This window comes from Falco biarmicus, chromosome 8 (assembly GCF_023638135.1).
Source record: "Falco biarmicus isolate bFalBia1 chromosome 8, bFalBia1.pri, whole genome shotgun sequence".
Taxonomy (NCBI): domain Eukaryota; kingdom Metazoa; phylum Chordata; class Aves; order Falconiformes; family Falconidae; genus Falco; species Falco biarmicus.
The window spans coordinates 54,852,658-54,869,299 of NC_079295.1; the positions used below are offsets into that span (position 1 = coordinate 54,852,658).

Consider the following 16,642-nt stretch of genomic DNA (forward strand, 5'->3'; position numbering starts at 1 on the left):
ATCCTTTGTTGCTGAGACAGCTCATTTTGCCCAATCTGTCAGGTTGTACTAAACAGCAAAGTAGTTTGCATGGATTCAGGACCTCGGCAACAGAAAGTAGTAAAGATACGTTGTCACGAAAGGGAGCTCCTAAAAGCTAGTGCTGAAATGCCCAGGCTGCTGGCTACTGAAGTAGCTAGAGAGCTTTTTGCTAGGGTCTTTCCATGAACACTGGCTGTGAGTCTGTTCCAGACACTGGTGGAGGCGGGTGACTGCAGATTTTGTACCTCTGCCTGGTGGGCATCCCCTCATTCGGTGTGAAAAACAACCCGTAATAGTTGTGTTCAGTTGGTGTGCCCAGGCCTTTGCTTGTGGAAGAGACTTGAGGAGCCAAACTGTTGCAACAGGGAATCTGGGTTCTGGAGCAGTAAGGAGCAGTGTGGGTGGCAAATATGTGGTGGCCAGCGGTGAAGATGATTTGGGAAACGCGTATGTCTCTCATCGCATACTCAGGGGATTCATCTGATGTTGTAGGTGGGACTAATGAGCAGAGATTTTATTTCGTTGTTATTTATTGTGCTTTTAAAGAAGAAAAATTGCTTGGTCAGGAACCACTGATAGTGATCCACTCTCACTCCTGTGTATCAATGCATAGGCTTCAGCTGATACAAATCTCTTGCCTTGGGCCCCTTTTCCTTCCTTCCTCCTCCTGAGGGAGGCTGTAGGCTGAGTAATGCAATTTCACACAATTACATGCAGCGAGGGCTCTGTGCAGAGTGGTAAACATTGATCAGGTTGATCCTGCCAGGCCTGTAATTAGATGCCTAATGCAGCTTTCCTGTTCCATTGAACAGTGGCTTCCTTTGATCATGTAGCTGTGCTCCATTCATCCATTCTTGTAGATGGGTCAGTAGCCTTGTATGTCATTGCTGACGTGAGTGACGTCATATCCCTTGGTGACAGCAGGCATCAAATAGAACTGAGTCAGTGCCAGTGAATCAGTGGACACAAAAGGAAAGCCCTTTGTGAGCTAATGAAACTCCTCGCTCCTTACTGTGAGGATGGTCAAAGACTGGAACAGGTTGCCCAGGGTGGTGTGGAGCCTCTGTCCTTGGAGGTACTCAAATCAGCTAGACCCAGCCCCGAGCAACCTGCTTCAGCTGACCCCGCTTTGAGCCAGGGAGTTGCACGGGCTGATCTTTAGAGAGGTCCCTGCCAGCCTCAACTATTCTTTGCTTCTGTGAAGATAGCACGTTACTCAGATATTTACTTTCAGAGAGTCCTTGTCTTCCATGTTCTCCTGACCGCTGAATTACTTGTACGTTGACTCCCTTTTAGGTTTGCTGAGACTGTGAACAAAGGGCTTGAATAAAGCTGTTTGCTAATTTAGAGGTGTATGAGATTTAGTGTTCTGAAAGAACACTTTGAACTTGTTAGTGATCCTACCTTCTGTTTTGGAAACTAAGTGTTCCCACACTGTAACTGGGCTGCCTTTGAGAATTGGTCTTGTTATGAATCACCTGCTGAAGAGTGTGTTTTAGAAACAAAAAAACCATCAAAGGCCATTCAGTGTTAGGCTTTCTGATCTGCAGTAAACAGCTCAAGTGATAAGTCTGTTGTGGGAAGGCTTGAAGGCTGTGACTCTTACTTAAAATTATTAGCTGACTTATTTCTCTCTATTGTTACTTGCAGCTTCTCAGGCTTTGATTTTTCTTCTCTAACTGGTTCTCCTTCTTTTTGTCAGAGTGTTTGGAGACAGCCTGATATAAGCTTTTGAACCACACAGGCAGCCAACAAACTCTGGTGGCTTTGCATGTGAGGATCTTGTGTGCAGCTTTCCTAATGGGCTCTCTGTCTGACCAAGCCTGTGTCTTGTAATTTGAAAGCCAGAAATCTTGCGTGTTTTAGGAGGCCGTGGATGAGACCAGCCCATTGCCATGCCAGTTTGAAGTTTGGAAAGGTGGCATGGTTTGTGAGAACTGCTTTAGGGAAGTCAGGTTGTAATAACATTGAGGGCTTGAGGGGGAAACATTCTGCCTCTGAAAAAATATTTTGGGATCTAGTAAACACACGATATTACTATGGCTGCAGCTGTATTTTGGCTTTCCTTAAGTCCTCCAAGTTTTAAAGAGCAGATGTAAAATAGCCCTTAGTAGCTGACTTAATTTAGGCCAGTTCCATGTGATTTCTGCTGAAACTTTAGATCAATGTCACTTATGGTGCTGGAAGCTTTCAGGAATAGGAATGGATTTACTGCCGGATTCCTGCAGTTACTTTTGGATTGTAAAAAGGCCTTTTTTTGATACATTTGAGGTTTATTAGGGAAGAAGGTGCAGATCACGTTACAGAAGAGATGGAAAAATAGCAGCTCTGCTTCTGACCTCCAAGGCTAAAGAGTTCAAGTCTTCCAGGAGGGAAGCAGCTCAGGGAGGGGAGAGTAAGTGTTAGGGTATTTTGGTGGAGAAGAGGAAGGCAATCTTCAATTGCAAGCAAGTTCAGAAGCCAGCTGGAGGGTTATTGAGGCTTTCTATTATGTATGGCTATGTAGTTTCAGAAGTTGCAGTGAACGTGGCAAGATACTGCAGGTCTGTGTAGCAACCCTTCTGACTAGTGAAAATCAGTAGGAATGAAGAAACCAAGACCAGTCCGTTGCATTTTACTGGAGTAAAGTTTGTGCAGAACAACAAACCCGCTGCTGTGGACTTCTCTGAAAAGCATGCAGAAGTTACTCGTTCCTTTTTCCCAATAAAAAATCTCTTCTTTCAGGCAGCACCGTGATCCCTGTGCCACTCAGCCAGTCATGCCATTGTTGTCCCTCTCCCACCAGATGCTTGTGCCAGTCGCAGGTCTTCCCACCCCTGCGTAGCGTGTTTGTGATGGCAGCGCACTGCCGCTCCGACAGACCTGACTAACGTGGTGATAACTTGGCCATGTTTGGGGATGTAGGCAGCAGCAGCAGCACGTGCCCTGGCTGGCTGGCAGTTGGCATCTGGCTGGACAGGAGCAGTCTGATTTCTTGAGAGAGGGGCTTGCAACTTGGACAGCTGCTGTAGCAATCCTGCTATTTATCAGTCAGTGTGGATGCATAGTTTGCATGCACATGTTGTATGCACACATGGTAATGTTATCCAGAAATACTCTGTGCTGTTTGGCGGCTGGAGTTTTAAATACACATCAGGAAATATCGAAGTTATGATTCACATGGCATCTGTAACAAGACCCGTTCCTTGCACTTCATAGCAGTTTGCTCCGTTGAATAATAAATACTAATAATTTTATGCCTTAATATAGCCATGGATCCACGTTTGCAGTCTGTATGATGTGTTAAACACTGCGTTTCTTTCATTTCTTGTGGGGTGGGGAGGAAGAGTCAGGAATGTACATAGATAGGGTGTGTACAAAAAGGTTAGGTTGTTGAAGCTAGTGCAGGAAAATTAATTTGGCGGAATTTCCCAGCCTTCTGGGATTACTGATTAGCCAACAGCAGTGTGTTTCAGTGCATCTAACACCAGCAACCTTTGATATATTGGTTGTGTTATCATATTAGAGTTTTAAGAAACCTGTCTTAGGTGGTCCTTTGAGCTCTGTGGGAACATCACAGTGCTCTTGCAGTTAAACTAAGCTTTATGCATGAATTGGTTTATTCTGTCTGATCCTAGCCTTTAATCTACTTTTCCAAATATAATACAGTTGTCAAATGTGGGTGGCGGGAACTGCACATTTGCATGGAAGCAAGTAAAGACCTTCGCTATGAAATAAGTAGCCGAAGCACCGTGTGTGTAAATTCTTATGCTGGGAACATCTTATATGCCTGCAGCTCCATGCTAAGGAGAGGAGCTCACGTTCTGCATCTGAAAAACCATTGGCTCTAGAGATGGTTTAACGCGTAAGTCTTTCACGCTTCTCAAGCTAGAGACACCCCCCCACCCTGAAAATGTGCGTGTGTACAAGAAGAGTTTTAACACAAGAGCGGCCATGCTAGCTAGGTCAGTGCAAATGTCTGTGCAGCCTGGTGTCCTCTGGCCAGGAGTGGTCAGCAGCAGATGCCTGAGAAAGAGCACGAGGACAGGCTGAACACCTCACCAGGCCCCCGTCCGCTGGCAGTTCGGAACTGCCTGAGCTGGAGGTGGTACCTTTGCGCTTAGTAGCCCTCAATGGATTTCTCTTTCAGGACACGTATGATTCCTTTTTGAAATCTTACAGATTTTTCTTTAAGCATTCTCAACGTCCATAGTCATGAATTTTCAGAATTTAATTAGGTGTTCTGTAAAGGAAAACCTCCCCCTTCCCTCCCATTCCCATGCTGGAAGAGACAGTGGGGTAGTTGTTGCCCATTCATCTCCTTCAGGCTGCTTGTGATTTTATGTCCCCCTCTCATGTCCACCCTCAGTAATCTCTTCTAAGGTTGAAAACTGACAATGCAGTTTGAAGACATTGAGAAGCTTTGAAGGTCAGTCCCTGCTAGGTGTTTCAGGGCATTCTTGCAGGATTTTTTAGTTATAGGTTAGTGGAATTTTACTGTACTGTGCTTGGTAAGTGTTGTCACAAGCCTTCCCTGCAAGAGCTGGATTGGAAGATGGACTTGAGGGAGCAGATGCTTTGTATACTGGAAAAGGAGAAGGTAATTTGATGATATAAATGGCAGAGAAGAATATTAAAAAGTTGGAAGAGAAAGAAGACTCTGGGAGAGAGTTTACAGTTAGTAGTACCAGGCTTGCATAGAAGTCCTGGAGAGTAGAGAGGTCTGGCTGATGCTGTGGAAAGCCTTTACAGGATAACAAGCAAAGAGGAATATGGGAAGCAATTAAAGAAGAAAGGGTTGTCTGTATGTCAGATGCTCTCCCCTGCATACTGCCAAAGATCAGAGATCTTGCATCTGTGCTGTTTGGTGATTAACAGTAAGAAACACTGGATGAACTAGTCTTGTGCTTAGGTTACTTTTTTTGTGCTCTTACGTAGGTGTGTATGTTCTCATAAGGATTTGCTGCTGTGCTTTAAGTAGCCCTTTCTCCTCCCCCACGCTGCATGGTGCACCATGCCGATGGTTTAGCTGGGTTACAGCAGTATTGCTCTTCTCTGTCTTGACAGTTAAGACTTGGAAGCAACTGTGTAACCGACGGAGTTTTCTCTTTAGAAATTAATATCCCCTCATTTTCCTGCTGGTCTTTGACTTTGTTTTTCCTTTTCTCTCTTTCTTCATCCTAGCTAATGGATTTTTTTGGCATCTCTTTTAAACCCTTGCACTTTTCAGAGGGTCAGTACATTAATCCACCCTTGAAATTACTCTGATGAGGAAGGGGAAGCAATGCATTTCTCTTTCCTCAGAACTATAAACTGACTAATCTGAAGAATGGGGCACAAGGCTTTAGGTCGCACAAGGGTCTGTCTCGGTATTTGCCTTAAGTACCTCCTCTTTCCTTCCCTTGCCTCTCACATTCTCTACCAAGGGAGTTGGGACAGACGCAATTGTATGATAAAATTGCTTCCCAGCCCGTTATTGCTTGAGCTTCCCAAAGGAACGGGCATTCAGACTGTATAGGTCATGTGGAATAAAGCTGAGGAACAGAGTTTTTCTTGTGTTATTTCTCAATCCTAATTAGTGGCTATGGTAAAGTGGTCATTTCCAAAGAGTGCTTGGTCATTGCAGCTCTGCTGGGCTTGAGGGGTGAGCCAGATGGTACTGTTGTCACAGCCCTGGAGTAGCATGCCATTTCCTGGTTTACTCTTATGTATAGTGATTCATGGTGAACTTGGGTATTTTATTTCATACAGATACACATTGCAGCCCTGTCTCCTTGAGTTGGCACATCCTTGTCTCCTCCAGTCATCCCTGTTCAATAGGATTTACAGGTGTCCTTCCAGCCCCTCCTTTGTGGGTCAATGACTCTGTCACTGCTGTCTGAATGTCACTGTACGATGTTTTGAATAGTTTCCTGATGAAGAATAACCAGTAATGTGCCAGTTACTTTGGGTTCCCTTCTTTTAACTCTAGGTTGGCATTCTTAGAAAAGATATGGGATTTGTCCAGATACTTTGCAATTCCTTCGCTGGGAATTTTCCCTCTCTGAAGAATCAATGTATGGCCAAATGGAGAAATTAGAGAAGTATCAGGCATTGGCTAGACTAGTCCATTATTGCCATGTCTCTGCTGTACCAGCTCTATCTAGTGGGTAGTACAGGCTGTGGGATGACTTAGATGTAGCCTTACAATTTGATAAAGAACCAAAGTGTCTCCTAATCCACAAACCACTGTAGCTGACCGTATGCTTTTGAAGCAAGGAAGTGCTGATCTTTTTCTTTTCTCGAGGTTTTACTAGTAATAAAACTCTATTTGGAGCAAGGGCTCCAAAGATGTAATATATCGTCAAGCAGCTTTGTGAAGAAGCTGGGAGAGCTGGCAGACCAAGGCTGTGTGCTGGTAGAACCATAGCGAGCTAGAAATCAGTGTGGAAGAGGTGGACCAAGAATTAAGATACCCAGCAGGATGTTGGGTATTAGCATGCCATTGAAGGTTACGGCTCTGATGGCCTCATTTGCGTCTCTAAATTAGTTCTTAAGTGTGTCTGGGTGGTGTATCCATGGGGGGGAACAATATGCCTGGGTGAAAACAGTTTTTGCCTTTGTTAGAGATATGAAACTAACCTTTTCCTCTTCTTGCCTCTTTGCCAGTCTCTGTCTGCTGCTGTCTCTTCATACTGTTTCTCTTCCTGTCTGAGCTCACCGGATTCATAGCCACTGAAATGTAAGTAAAAATCATGTTTTCCTTTGTTTGAATGTATGTGCATATATGATTCTTTACAGCTTCACTCTGTTATCTTGGAAAAATATGCCTGTAATATCACTAGGTCCGTTAGTTGTCTAATGGTTTTTGTATTCCTTTTGCTTGAGTCTGAATTCTCAGTCATTCATTCAGCTTTTTAATTTACTAGAGTATGCTGGGGAACACCTTGGTTCTAAAATAATTCTGATGGAGAAAACTGTTGCAGACCTGCTTGATCCTTTATTAGCTGCATACATGTTGAGCAGAGTGGATATTTTTCATGTGACTGCGGATCAAAAGCTTCTGACCCTTTTCAGTTCTCTGGTGATCAGGTGTAAGGCAGTGTGAATGCTAAGATGATGAATTCCAGTCAGTTGCAGTTTCCTTCTTCCTCCTTAGGCTGTTGTTTTCTTGCCCTCATCTGAGATTTGCTTCCCCTCTCCTCCTGAATAGGCACTTTCCTCTGTTTGATTCAAAGTGATTCTCAAAAAGTAGCATGTTTTTCATCAGTGACACCGTATGTTTAAATGTGTGGTGCCTACTGGATGAATCCACATGGTCTGTGCTCTTGAGACTGTGCGGTCCCATCGCAGACATGGTGGGATCTCTGAGAAGACGTTCTCTTTTCCCCTTGCTTCCCTGTGGATAAAATGGGTATCACGTTCTGCCAGTCTTCGTTGGATGTTTTTGGAGATGCTTTTTGGAAAAATGAATTGCATAAAATATGAATGATTATTAGTTTAATGCTAATAATATCTTTTTTTTTTTTAATGTCAGAGCTGTATCTCTGATACATGCAGATAGCTTTGCTCATGTATGAGATTTATCTTCTTTCTTTTCACCTGATGAGCCTGACTTGGAAACTTAGTTGACGGGTTTTGTGCCTGAAGACAAATTGTCCCAGGTAGCCTCTGTGAGACCTTGCTTTGAGCAAAATGGAAATAATTTCTGCTTTTAAAAATTGTTCATGGAACAAGTATTTTAGTTAATCACACTACTTTTTCTCCCTCTTCTCATGCTGCTCCTCCCTTGAAAGAAACTTTTCTTAGTAACCATTAACATGGGTACCTTTGGTTTAGGTTCTAGGAAATATCCTCCATCATCCTACTGATGTGTCCATGAGCTCACTAGACTGTGATGCACAGTTCCTGGATAGTTAGGAAGGGTGGAACTTCTGTCAGACTTACATGACGGTCTAGATAGTAACAGATGTCACTGCTGAGCGAAGAAGTTGGGCTTTGAAATACGTTGGGCTTATTGTGCTGTATTTAGATTGACCATGCTTTACGTGGCTTCTGATAACCATGTCGCTTTTTCATTGTTTTTGAGCAGCTCTGACTTGGGTCAGCAATATGATTTCAATAATAATTTTAACCTTGGGTAATGTTTAACCTTAAGCCAGTAGTGTAATCTAGCTCTAGCTGATTTTTTTTTATGCCCATTGCACATTTACTTCAGAGATGTTATCTTTGCCGTCTCTTTGAATTCAGTTCCATGCATTTATTTGTAAAATACTAGGGCCGCCTTATCAACCCACTTCTCTCAGGAGCTGAGTTTTCTTGGGTTTTCTTGTTTTAAAAAACAGAGAAAAGCTAGATAAATTGCTTCAGGTAAAATAGTACTTTTTTTTGCTGTCCTCTTAGATCTCATTCTCTCATCTGGTTTTCTTTTTTGTTTAGTTAATGCTCTACCAGAAGAATTAGTAATAGTTACCTGATTTTGATCCAGTTATTTGAGTGCACATGCCTTTATGTAGTGGTAGTTTCCCGACTAGAGATTTCTTTTTGAATAGCAAAATTGTATGATCCTCTGAGGCCTCTTCATGCTTTTTTCTTAACAGGATGATGCATTTTCCGCAAAGATATTAGAAGTGCTATAAGCTCCTGCATGCTCAGCTGACAAGTTTCTCATTAAAACGTCAGAGAGATGGTAAACTGCCTTCTCCTAGCAGGAACTGGGTTTGTAAGCGGTAAAGCCGTAAAATTTTAGAGAGGATGTCGTGGAAGAGACTGAGACGAATGCAGGAAACTGATTTGTCATGGACCATCCAACACAATAGCTTGCAGAATACGAAAACCTCCTTCTGATGAGTTATAGGTCATCAAAACCTCTGTGGCTGGGAACAGGTCACCCACAGCTTTGGTGAACAGGCTCCCCTGTAATAGTGGAAATATTTTAGAAAGTCACATAACAAAGTGCTTCCCAGTTCAGCAACTTTTAAAGTGGAAGTAAACTTTTCTTTTTTCCATTTCTTACTCATTGTTTTCTCTTCTGGGAACACCTTAAAGGTGTTTAAAGATGTTGTGAACCTCTTGTGCTTCCTTTTCAGTTGTGTGTTAGTAGCGATGTGTTGCAAGGCAGTATATAGCCTCATCATTTGGGATAAGGGTGCAGAAGTGTGGAGCTCTGCGTGGTCTGGAACAAACAGTGTGAGAACTCTGTGCCACCGGTTCACTGGGTGGTAGCAAATAACAGGGGAGACGGTACCTTACAGAGATACTTTGAGCCTTGTTTGCCCATGAATCAAATACTTTTGAAGATACGGAAGATTCCTTATGTGCAAACTGTTCAATTCCTATCAACTTTTATTGCAAGCTTAGAGTTTCTTTTGTATTAAGTCTCCTACAACAGATATCTCTCCCAGCTTGAAGTTTCCTAGTGTCAGCCAGGATCTGAATGATTAATTAGCATGCACTTACATGGGGTGAGCTTTCCTGCTTTGCCAGTGCCGGCTGTACTATGAGACTGCATCAGTCTTTCTCCTCTTGCGTCAGGTTTCCTTTAAAGCAGTCATGCGCTTGACAGAGCTGGATTGCGTGGGGATAGCTGCACATTTTTGATGGCAAGGTGAAATCGAGAGCACTTGGCCTGGTGCCTCACATCAGAGACGTACCAGGTTTGCTGATGTGGACTCATACTTACCTCATAGCCCCATTAAGCCAAGTAATTGTGCATGGTGTGTGTGCACTGACAGCCTGCTGCAGGGCAAGTCAGCAGCAACCTCAACAGCAGTGGTACCCACAGGATTAACTGTCTGGCTCACCAGCAGGAGGGTTCTTTGGTATCTGTCTCTAAAGTTAGAGGTTGGTGTGGTTTGTGGAACTCATGTTGCAATGTGAGAAAATAAGGTCTGCTGCGCACCACGCTAACCCCGAATACTTGTTCGCTTCTACCCACTGTTGGACTTTCTTCTACGTTCGTATGGCTGTAGCAACTGAAATTCCTGGTATTACTAGAAATCTCAGTACGGTCAGTGTTGCCCAACTTCAAAGCAGTTTTTCCTTGACCAGCCCATTGTTTTAGCGTTTATAATCTCAACTGCTAAAGACTTGTCTGGGTGGCAGAAAGCCAAGAAATTACGCCCTCATCTTGAGGATAACAGTCATAACACTAAAACCAAAGAGATTACCTATGTGGGGAAGGCAGCGTGCATCACAGTAGGTATGTCATAACTCGTGTGGGCATTTCTAATGAGCGTGAAGATTGCGTCTGTGCAGGGGATCTTACTTCAGTTTAGGAAGCCAAACTAAGACGTGCGCACATTACAGCAGACATGCAGGAAGTTCATGTGCCATAGGTAACGCGCTGCAAATGCATCTCCTATTTTGCTGCTGACTGGCTTCCTGCGTAGAGCCTGAGTAGGGTAGAAAACTCCTAGTTTCTCATCTTGATTTATTGTGTGACCCTAACAGGCTGTCTGCTGAGCAGCCATGAAGGAAATCAAAGCCTGGTTCTTAGGTGGGGCTGCATTCTTTCCAGGAAAAGCAGAATGAAGGGCTGGTGGGGGAAGAGGTTTTTCCTTCTTTGCTCAGCCACAACCAGTCATTGCAGTTGAAGGGAGGATGACTTTGACTCGAAATCAAGGAGCTTCTTGATTAGTTTTTGTTCATTTGGTTTTATGTTCTGTCCAAACTGAGACTGACTGAAGACTTAGTCCAAAACAAGAACCTAGATTGGCCTCCTTAATTCTGTAAAAGATGGATTAAAAAAAGGAGGTTCATGCTACACATTTGAACCTCTGCAAAATTTGTCAGTATCAAGCACGGTTGTCCCACTGAGCAAACGACTCAGATAGCTGAAGAAGTTAAGCTGAAGTGCTAAATCTGTTTGGTATTTCCTGGGCAGGATCAGTAGTAGGTTGAGAGTTGAGAGTAGATTCAGGGCTAGAAATTGCCTGGCATACTTTTAGCAGCCTTCCTCATTCATCGTGCTGTTATGTTGCAAGTCAAGAGTGTAGAAATCACCTATCTTTTCTAATTAACTCAGATCAGTGCTAGAAGTTAATAGCTGGCAAGATGATAATCTTGCAGGTTTATCACTATAATTAGGTCATGAATTATATTCTGTAGAATCAATAAGAGTTTTCCAAGTATTCCATCATTAAGGAGGAAAGATGTAATTAACTGATCTAGTCTGCCTCACTTTGGCAGCCAGGGGAAGGGGCAGAAGGGTGTGAATGGGGTACTTGTGGTATGAGTGTAGCTGCTCAACAATAACTCCTCTGCCAAAGCATGCGGCAGAAAGCAGCACACAGCTTCTGGCAGTGGGTTTTTTGGTTTGTTGTTTGGGTTTTTTTTAAATATAGTAACAGGCAAAGAAAGAGCAGTCTGAAGTTACAACTTTGCCACTTGGAAGGCTGTGCCCCCCTGCAAGGCAATTAATTACTGAAGCAGTAATAAACACACTGTCTTTGTATTAAATTGTAAATCATGAGCAATGTCCAAATAAATGTTCATTTAAGGTGACCGGATCATTCACTGGAGACACCTGCTAGCTTTAGTCATTTTGAAAAATACCTTGCCCAGTCTATGAATATCACACAGCGCAGCTCCTCTGCCGGGGCCACATCACGTGCAGCACAACTTGACTGTTCGTGCAGGCTGCCAGGTACCCCCAATGTGGAAGGAAGCAAAACACTAGGAGCTTCGGAGACCAGCGTTGCTTGTTCACACTGGATTCATTTGTATGCCCAAGCCTGATCCTGCAGTGAAGCAGAATTGTTACCTGCCTTCAGAGGGTTTTCGTCCCTTAGCTCTTCTCCAAGGTATGTGGAATGTGTCTTGTGGCTCTTGGCCCATGAAAATCTCTGCTAACAACCTGCTGGGTCAAGCTGCACCTGCTCTAAGCAGCAGAGCGTGATCCTGGTGCAGCAAGAGTTTCTGCTGGAAACTGTAAGCTCGGAGCATAAGCCGTCTGCACCCGGAGCACAGTGCTACCACTGATACCTTCTGATGCTAAACTGGAGATAAAACTCCAACTCCAGCAACTGATCCCGTTGAGGCAGATGAAATGCTGGAGCAAACTAGACCAGCACAGGGGATACAGCCTAGCAGTCAGAGTGGTGCGGAGTTGTAATCCTCTTCTTGCCATGGACTAACCTTGAGACCTTTCTGTAGAAGGATGTAATACGTAGCTGCCTACCTCTCAGGGGTGCTAAGAAGCTTAATTAGTGTTTGCGTAGTAACTTGGAGATTACTTAATAAAAGGTGTTATATATTTGTGAAGTGCTGTTATGCCGTTTGTCCTAATGCACATGTGTGGGTTAGCAGGAAGTGGAAGGTCGTGTTGTGATGTCATTTGCAATTTCTGACTCAAATCTACATTGACGTCTTTCGAACCCTTCTCCTTCCTACCTCCTGGAGAACTGTAATTCCTTCCTGTGTAGGACAGTGCATTTTCTGTGCTTCACAGCTGAGCTAAGACCTAATCTGGGACAAAGACCTTCTCAGTGAAGAACTGGTTGAGATCAGGACGTAGAAGTAAGATTACAAATGGCAGAGCAATAGACATGTGCACAATTTATTACACAGTAGCGAATTTGCTGACCAGCAGGTTGTTGTTTCCTTGCACAGATTGAGAAGAAGATGGGTTGTTTGTCTTATGTTGGATCTTCTCCGGTCTGGCACAACTGAAAAGATGGTAGTACAGGAATCTTAGCTTTGGATGGTTGTTTCTGGAAGGTGGTTGATTAGAGCTGAAATGGCAAGTGAAGCCAAGAGAGTTTGCCTGAGAAAGTCTTTTGAGAAGCTTTGAGCTCCCTCAAGAAAGAATAATTATTTTCTCTCTTAGGCTTAGGGTCCTGGGGACCAGGGAGGATTTCTGAGAGTTGGAGGACAAGGTAAAATGCAGCTTCCTGGAGTAAATGGCTGTATTTTCTATATGGCTGATGGCTGGGGAGGGAGGGTGCCTTGTTGTTTGCTGTGAAAGAGGAGGGGAAAAAAGGCTAAAACTTGAAACAGAGGCTAGGATGAAGATGATAAAGGACAAGGAAGATGTGTTTAGAGAGCACCCAGGAAGCATGTGGAGCTCTGAAAGGTCGATGCAGTGTGTCTCCTCTTGTATTCCAAGGGCCACAAGCTCTTCAGCTGTTGAAGTGCTGAAGTGTCTAATGTTAGTGGCCAGGGCTGCTGGTTAGTAGTGACCAGGAAGTAAGTTACTGAGGAAGTTTTGTTTCTGGGGAAACAAAGCTGCTGTGTCGTAAATCTAGTGCTAAAGCATGAGGGATGGGTCTGGCTTTCTTTGGATAAAATCTTAAAGAAATGCTGAGATCTCTTGCTGGTGTTTCTCCTTTTCATTCTGTCTCGGCGTGCCATTTGCATGATCTGCGATCTTAGCTAGAGTGCTTCCAACATTTTCTGTGTAATGCTGCAAGTTTGTCAGCAAAGGGGATAAGCAATCAAGAAGCCCAGCAGCACCACTCAGGAATGTGAGGTATTTAGAAATGGTTCTTTCTAGAAGTGAAGCAGATTCTTTCTGTGTGGATCATGGCTCCTGCTGCGTGGAGCAGCTTTCCTCCCTTTCCTTGAATCAGTGGTGGGAGGCCCTGGGGGGGGAGAGGGCCACCTCCCCCCGTCCTGTTGCCCTCATTGTACTTTCCTAGCTCTGCACCTCACCCCTGCTTTATTGTGCTGCTTTTACTCACATAGTCCTTAACGACAACTGGTGAAATACCAGCTCCTGTGTGGTTAGGGTCTTCGGAGAAGGTATGCGTCATCTTTGGAGCTGCGATACGACGCTGTACGCTGCCTCTAAACAGCCAAAGCAGCAGCTGTGTTTACAGTGTCCTTCTGTCTGACCTCGGGTTTTATTTGCCTTGTGGCCGTCCTGGATTCATTGTTAAGCTCTGTTACTCCTGGGACACTTTATGTTCCAGGAGGGACAGCTATAAATTAGAACCAACTTCATTCTTCCACTGGAGACGTTATCCCTTCAGGGAGAGTTACTAGAGGTGGTAACTAGTGCTTTTCCCAACATCCCAGAATTGTCCAATTCAATAATAGGAAGGCTGTGTGGAATTTAGCTGCTTGGCCCTGGGGAGAAGGACAGCAAGGGAGGTGTAAGTGCCGGTTCCCTGCCAGCCCCGTCCAGACTTAGGTGGCTCTGCTTCACAGGGACTAGCCTTGACCCCGGCCGTTTGCTTTACCTGTGAGGTTTCCAGAACGTATTTTGGGAGTGATATTCCCAGTTTGTTGAAAACGATGATGTATCTCCTGCGGTTTGCCCCAGCGAGTGTAGCCTGTGGTGTGCTGTCATTGTGCCCTTGGTTCCCCATAGTGAGAGGGAACCTCAATAACAGAGCAGGTCAGCGTGAAGGGTGCTCTTTGGAGCCGCTGGTGAGAAACCTTGCTGGGTTTGTGGGCTTGGGCCCCCCGCAAGAGCTGGTGCGGCCGGAGCCAGATGGGAGCAGTGGGTTCAGCAGGCAGCATGCTCCATGAACGGCAGCGCTGCAGGGCCGAGGGAGGGGAAGGGAAGACGAACTATCACAAGCTGTCAGATGTCTAAGGAGTGATAGATGGGGTTATGAAATCAGGAACGTGGGTGGGAGAGGGGCAGGGGGCTAGTAGGTAAAGAGGAGGAGGAGGAAATGGCTGTGAGCCTTGCACAAGGGACAAGTTGGGAACCGTTGGTCCAGTGACTGGAGTGCAGGACAGGAAACCAGTTTCCTTTATCTGCAGCTAATGGGCTGTGTGACGTGACAAACTGGCCTACTTCTCTTTGCCTCAGTGATCCAGTCTGCAGCCGGGTGACCTCACTGCTTGCCTTCCTACATAAGAGCTTCCGTAGGCTCCCTCTGCGTGGTTCATCCCGTAACTCCTGCCGGCACCCACTGCTCGCTCGCTTGTGTGCCTTTGCTGACAGACTGCACCTGACCGCGTGTTTTCTGACAGGTTTGGAACTGGAAATCAGCAAATACAAATATTGACGTTCCTAGAGCTTTCCTCCAAGGAGCTGGGATGTTCAGCTGAGCTGCTGAACCTGACCCGCTTCTCTGTCAGCCCTGGCATGAATGCTCCTTTTTGCCAGTAACGCCAAGTTGCTGGCGGCACTGGCTGGGCATGGCCCACATCTCAGACGGCAGAGAGCTGGGAAGAAGCCAGGTGCTGTTACGAAACAGGTCTGCTGCCAACTGGGATCTTGATGGGAGGATTTGGGGAGCACAGAAAGGCGCATGGCTTTGGGGGATTAATGCCTGTCCTGGCTGGAGCTGCTCCTCACAACCATACTTGGCCATATGACTTAATCCCAATTGCTACCCAATCTGCCAGTAATAAACACATAGAAGATTTAATACATTCCACCAGGGAGAAGAGGGCTCAGCCAAGAAGCTTCTAACTAGGTCACTGATGAGCAATCTTTCCCCTCCCTCTGTGTCATTTTTATTAATCACTTGAAAAATACGTTGAGTAATGATTGCAAGCAACTTGTCAAGCCAATTAAAACCAGAGAAAGGTAGGGCTGTGAAGCTGAAAACAAATGCTGTGCTGGTTTTAAATGAGTGTCTGTAAACCCCACTGACCTGTGAGTAATTACCTCTAAAAAAATTGGCAGCTGTGTGTTTCTCAGTGTGAAGGCTTGTTTCTTCTCGATCCACGGGGCAAACAGTTCATTATGGTGCAGAGATGTATCACCAGAGCAAAATCACTTTGAATCTGTCTTGTAGCTGCCCTTAGTCTGGTTTGTCTATTAGCATATAGACTCTTCTGCAAGGGCTTGTCAAAGGGTTTCATGCACTTTGAGCATTAAATAAAAATAATACATAGCACTCTAGTAGCAAAGGTAGTTTACTTTATGTAGCTTGCCTGAACATAAGTTCCCATAGCTTTATAATCTGTCTGACTGGAAGATAAATTGTCAATTCTTCGTATTTTATGAGGCTGAAAACAGTGTTGGGCTTTGAGGGAGAAAGAGCTGTCAGGGAATCTCACAGTCTTCTCAGTTCGGCATGGTGACTTTCCCTGGAGTGGATTCTCTAGGACCATTCAGCTCATTCAGCTGTGCTTGTGTTGGATTTTTTTGGTTTATTTTTTACATGTCAGATGGATTGTATGTGCTGACAATAAATATTTATACTCTTGTATTTCTTTCGCTCTATATGTGTATTTTGTCTTCTGTGAAATATGTGCCAGCACTGTGGGTGCTATGAAACAACATTACTCTCTGGGAGACTGTTGCATAGTGTGTTGAGTCCTGCTGTCCAGGATGTTTCTTCCCATCTGTTCCTGGCTCAAATCCTCTTCTCCTCAATTTTAGTCATTGCTTTCAGTTACCGTTCATAGATTGAAATGAGATAATAAGAAGAGAGATACAACTATGCCATGCTGCCTTCTTTTGCTGCTGCTCTGTCTGCTGGGTGGCAATAACAAAAGGCAGTTAGGTACACAAATAGCCTTTCCTGTGGGATAGTTGAGAGCGGGCTTTCTCTAAAATTATTTGTGAAACAAATCGAAAAGCCCATGCTTCCCTCTTTCCTAAAAGGAGTAGCAGACTAGGTATGCAGAGGGCTAGCACACTAGCCTGCTGCCTCATCAACATCAGGTTCTTGTTTTGTATCAGCTCTGGAAACTCAGGTTAGGGGAGAGGGCAAGAAGCATAAATCGGACCAGAAGTTTTGTTTGCTGCTGC

General features: G+C 44.6%; 1 protein-coding gene across 1 annotated transcript in view; it reads left to right on the plus strand.

Moving 5' to 3' along the window:
* ERGIC1 (endoplasmic reticulum-golgi intermediate compartment 1) overlaps window positions 1-16,642 on the plus strand; it is a 59,906-nt gene that overhangs the window by 22,146 nt on the left and 21,118 nt on the right. Inside the window, exon 3 of the mRNA XM_056350385.1 lies at window positions 6,649-6,721. Within this exon, the coding sequence (XP_056206360.1) occupies window positions 6,649-6,721 (73 nt within the window). The remainder of the gene's footprint in view (window positions 1-6,648; window positions 6,722-16,642) is intronic.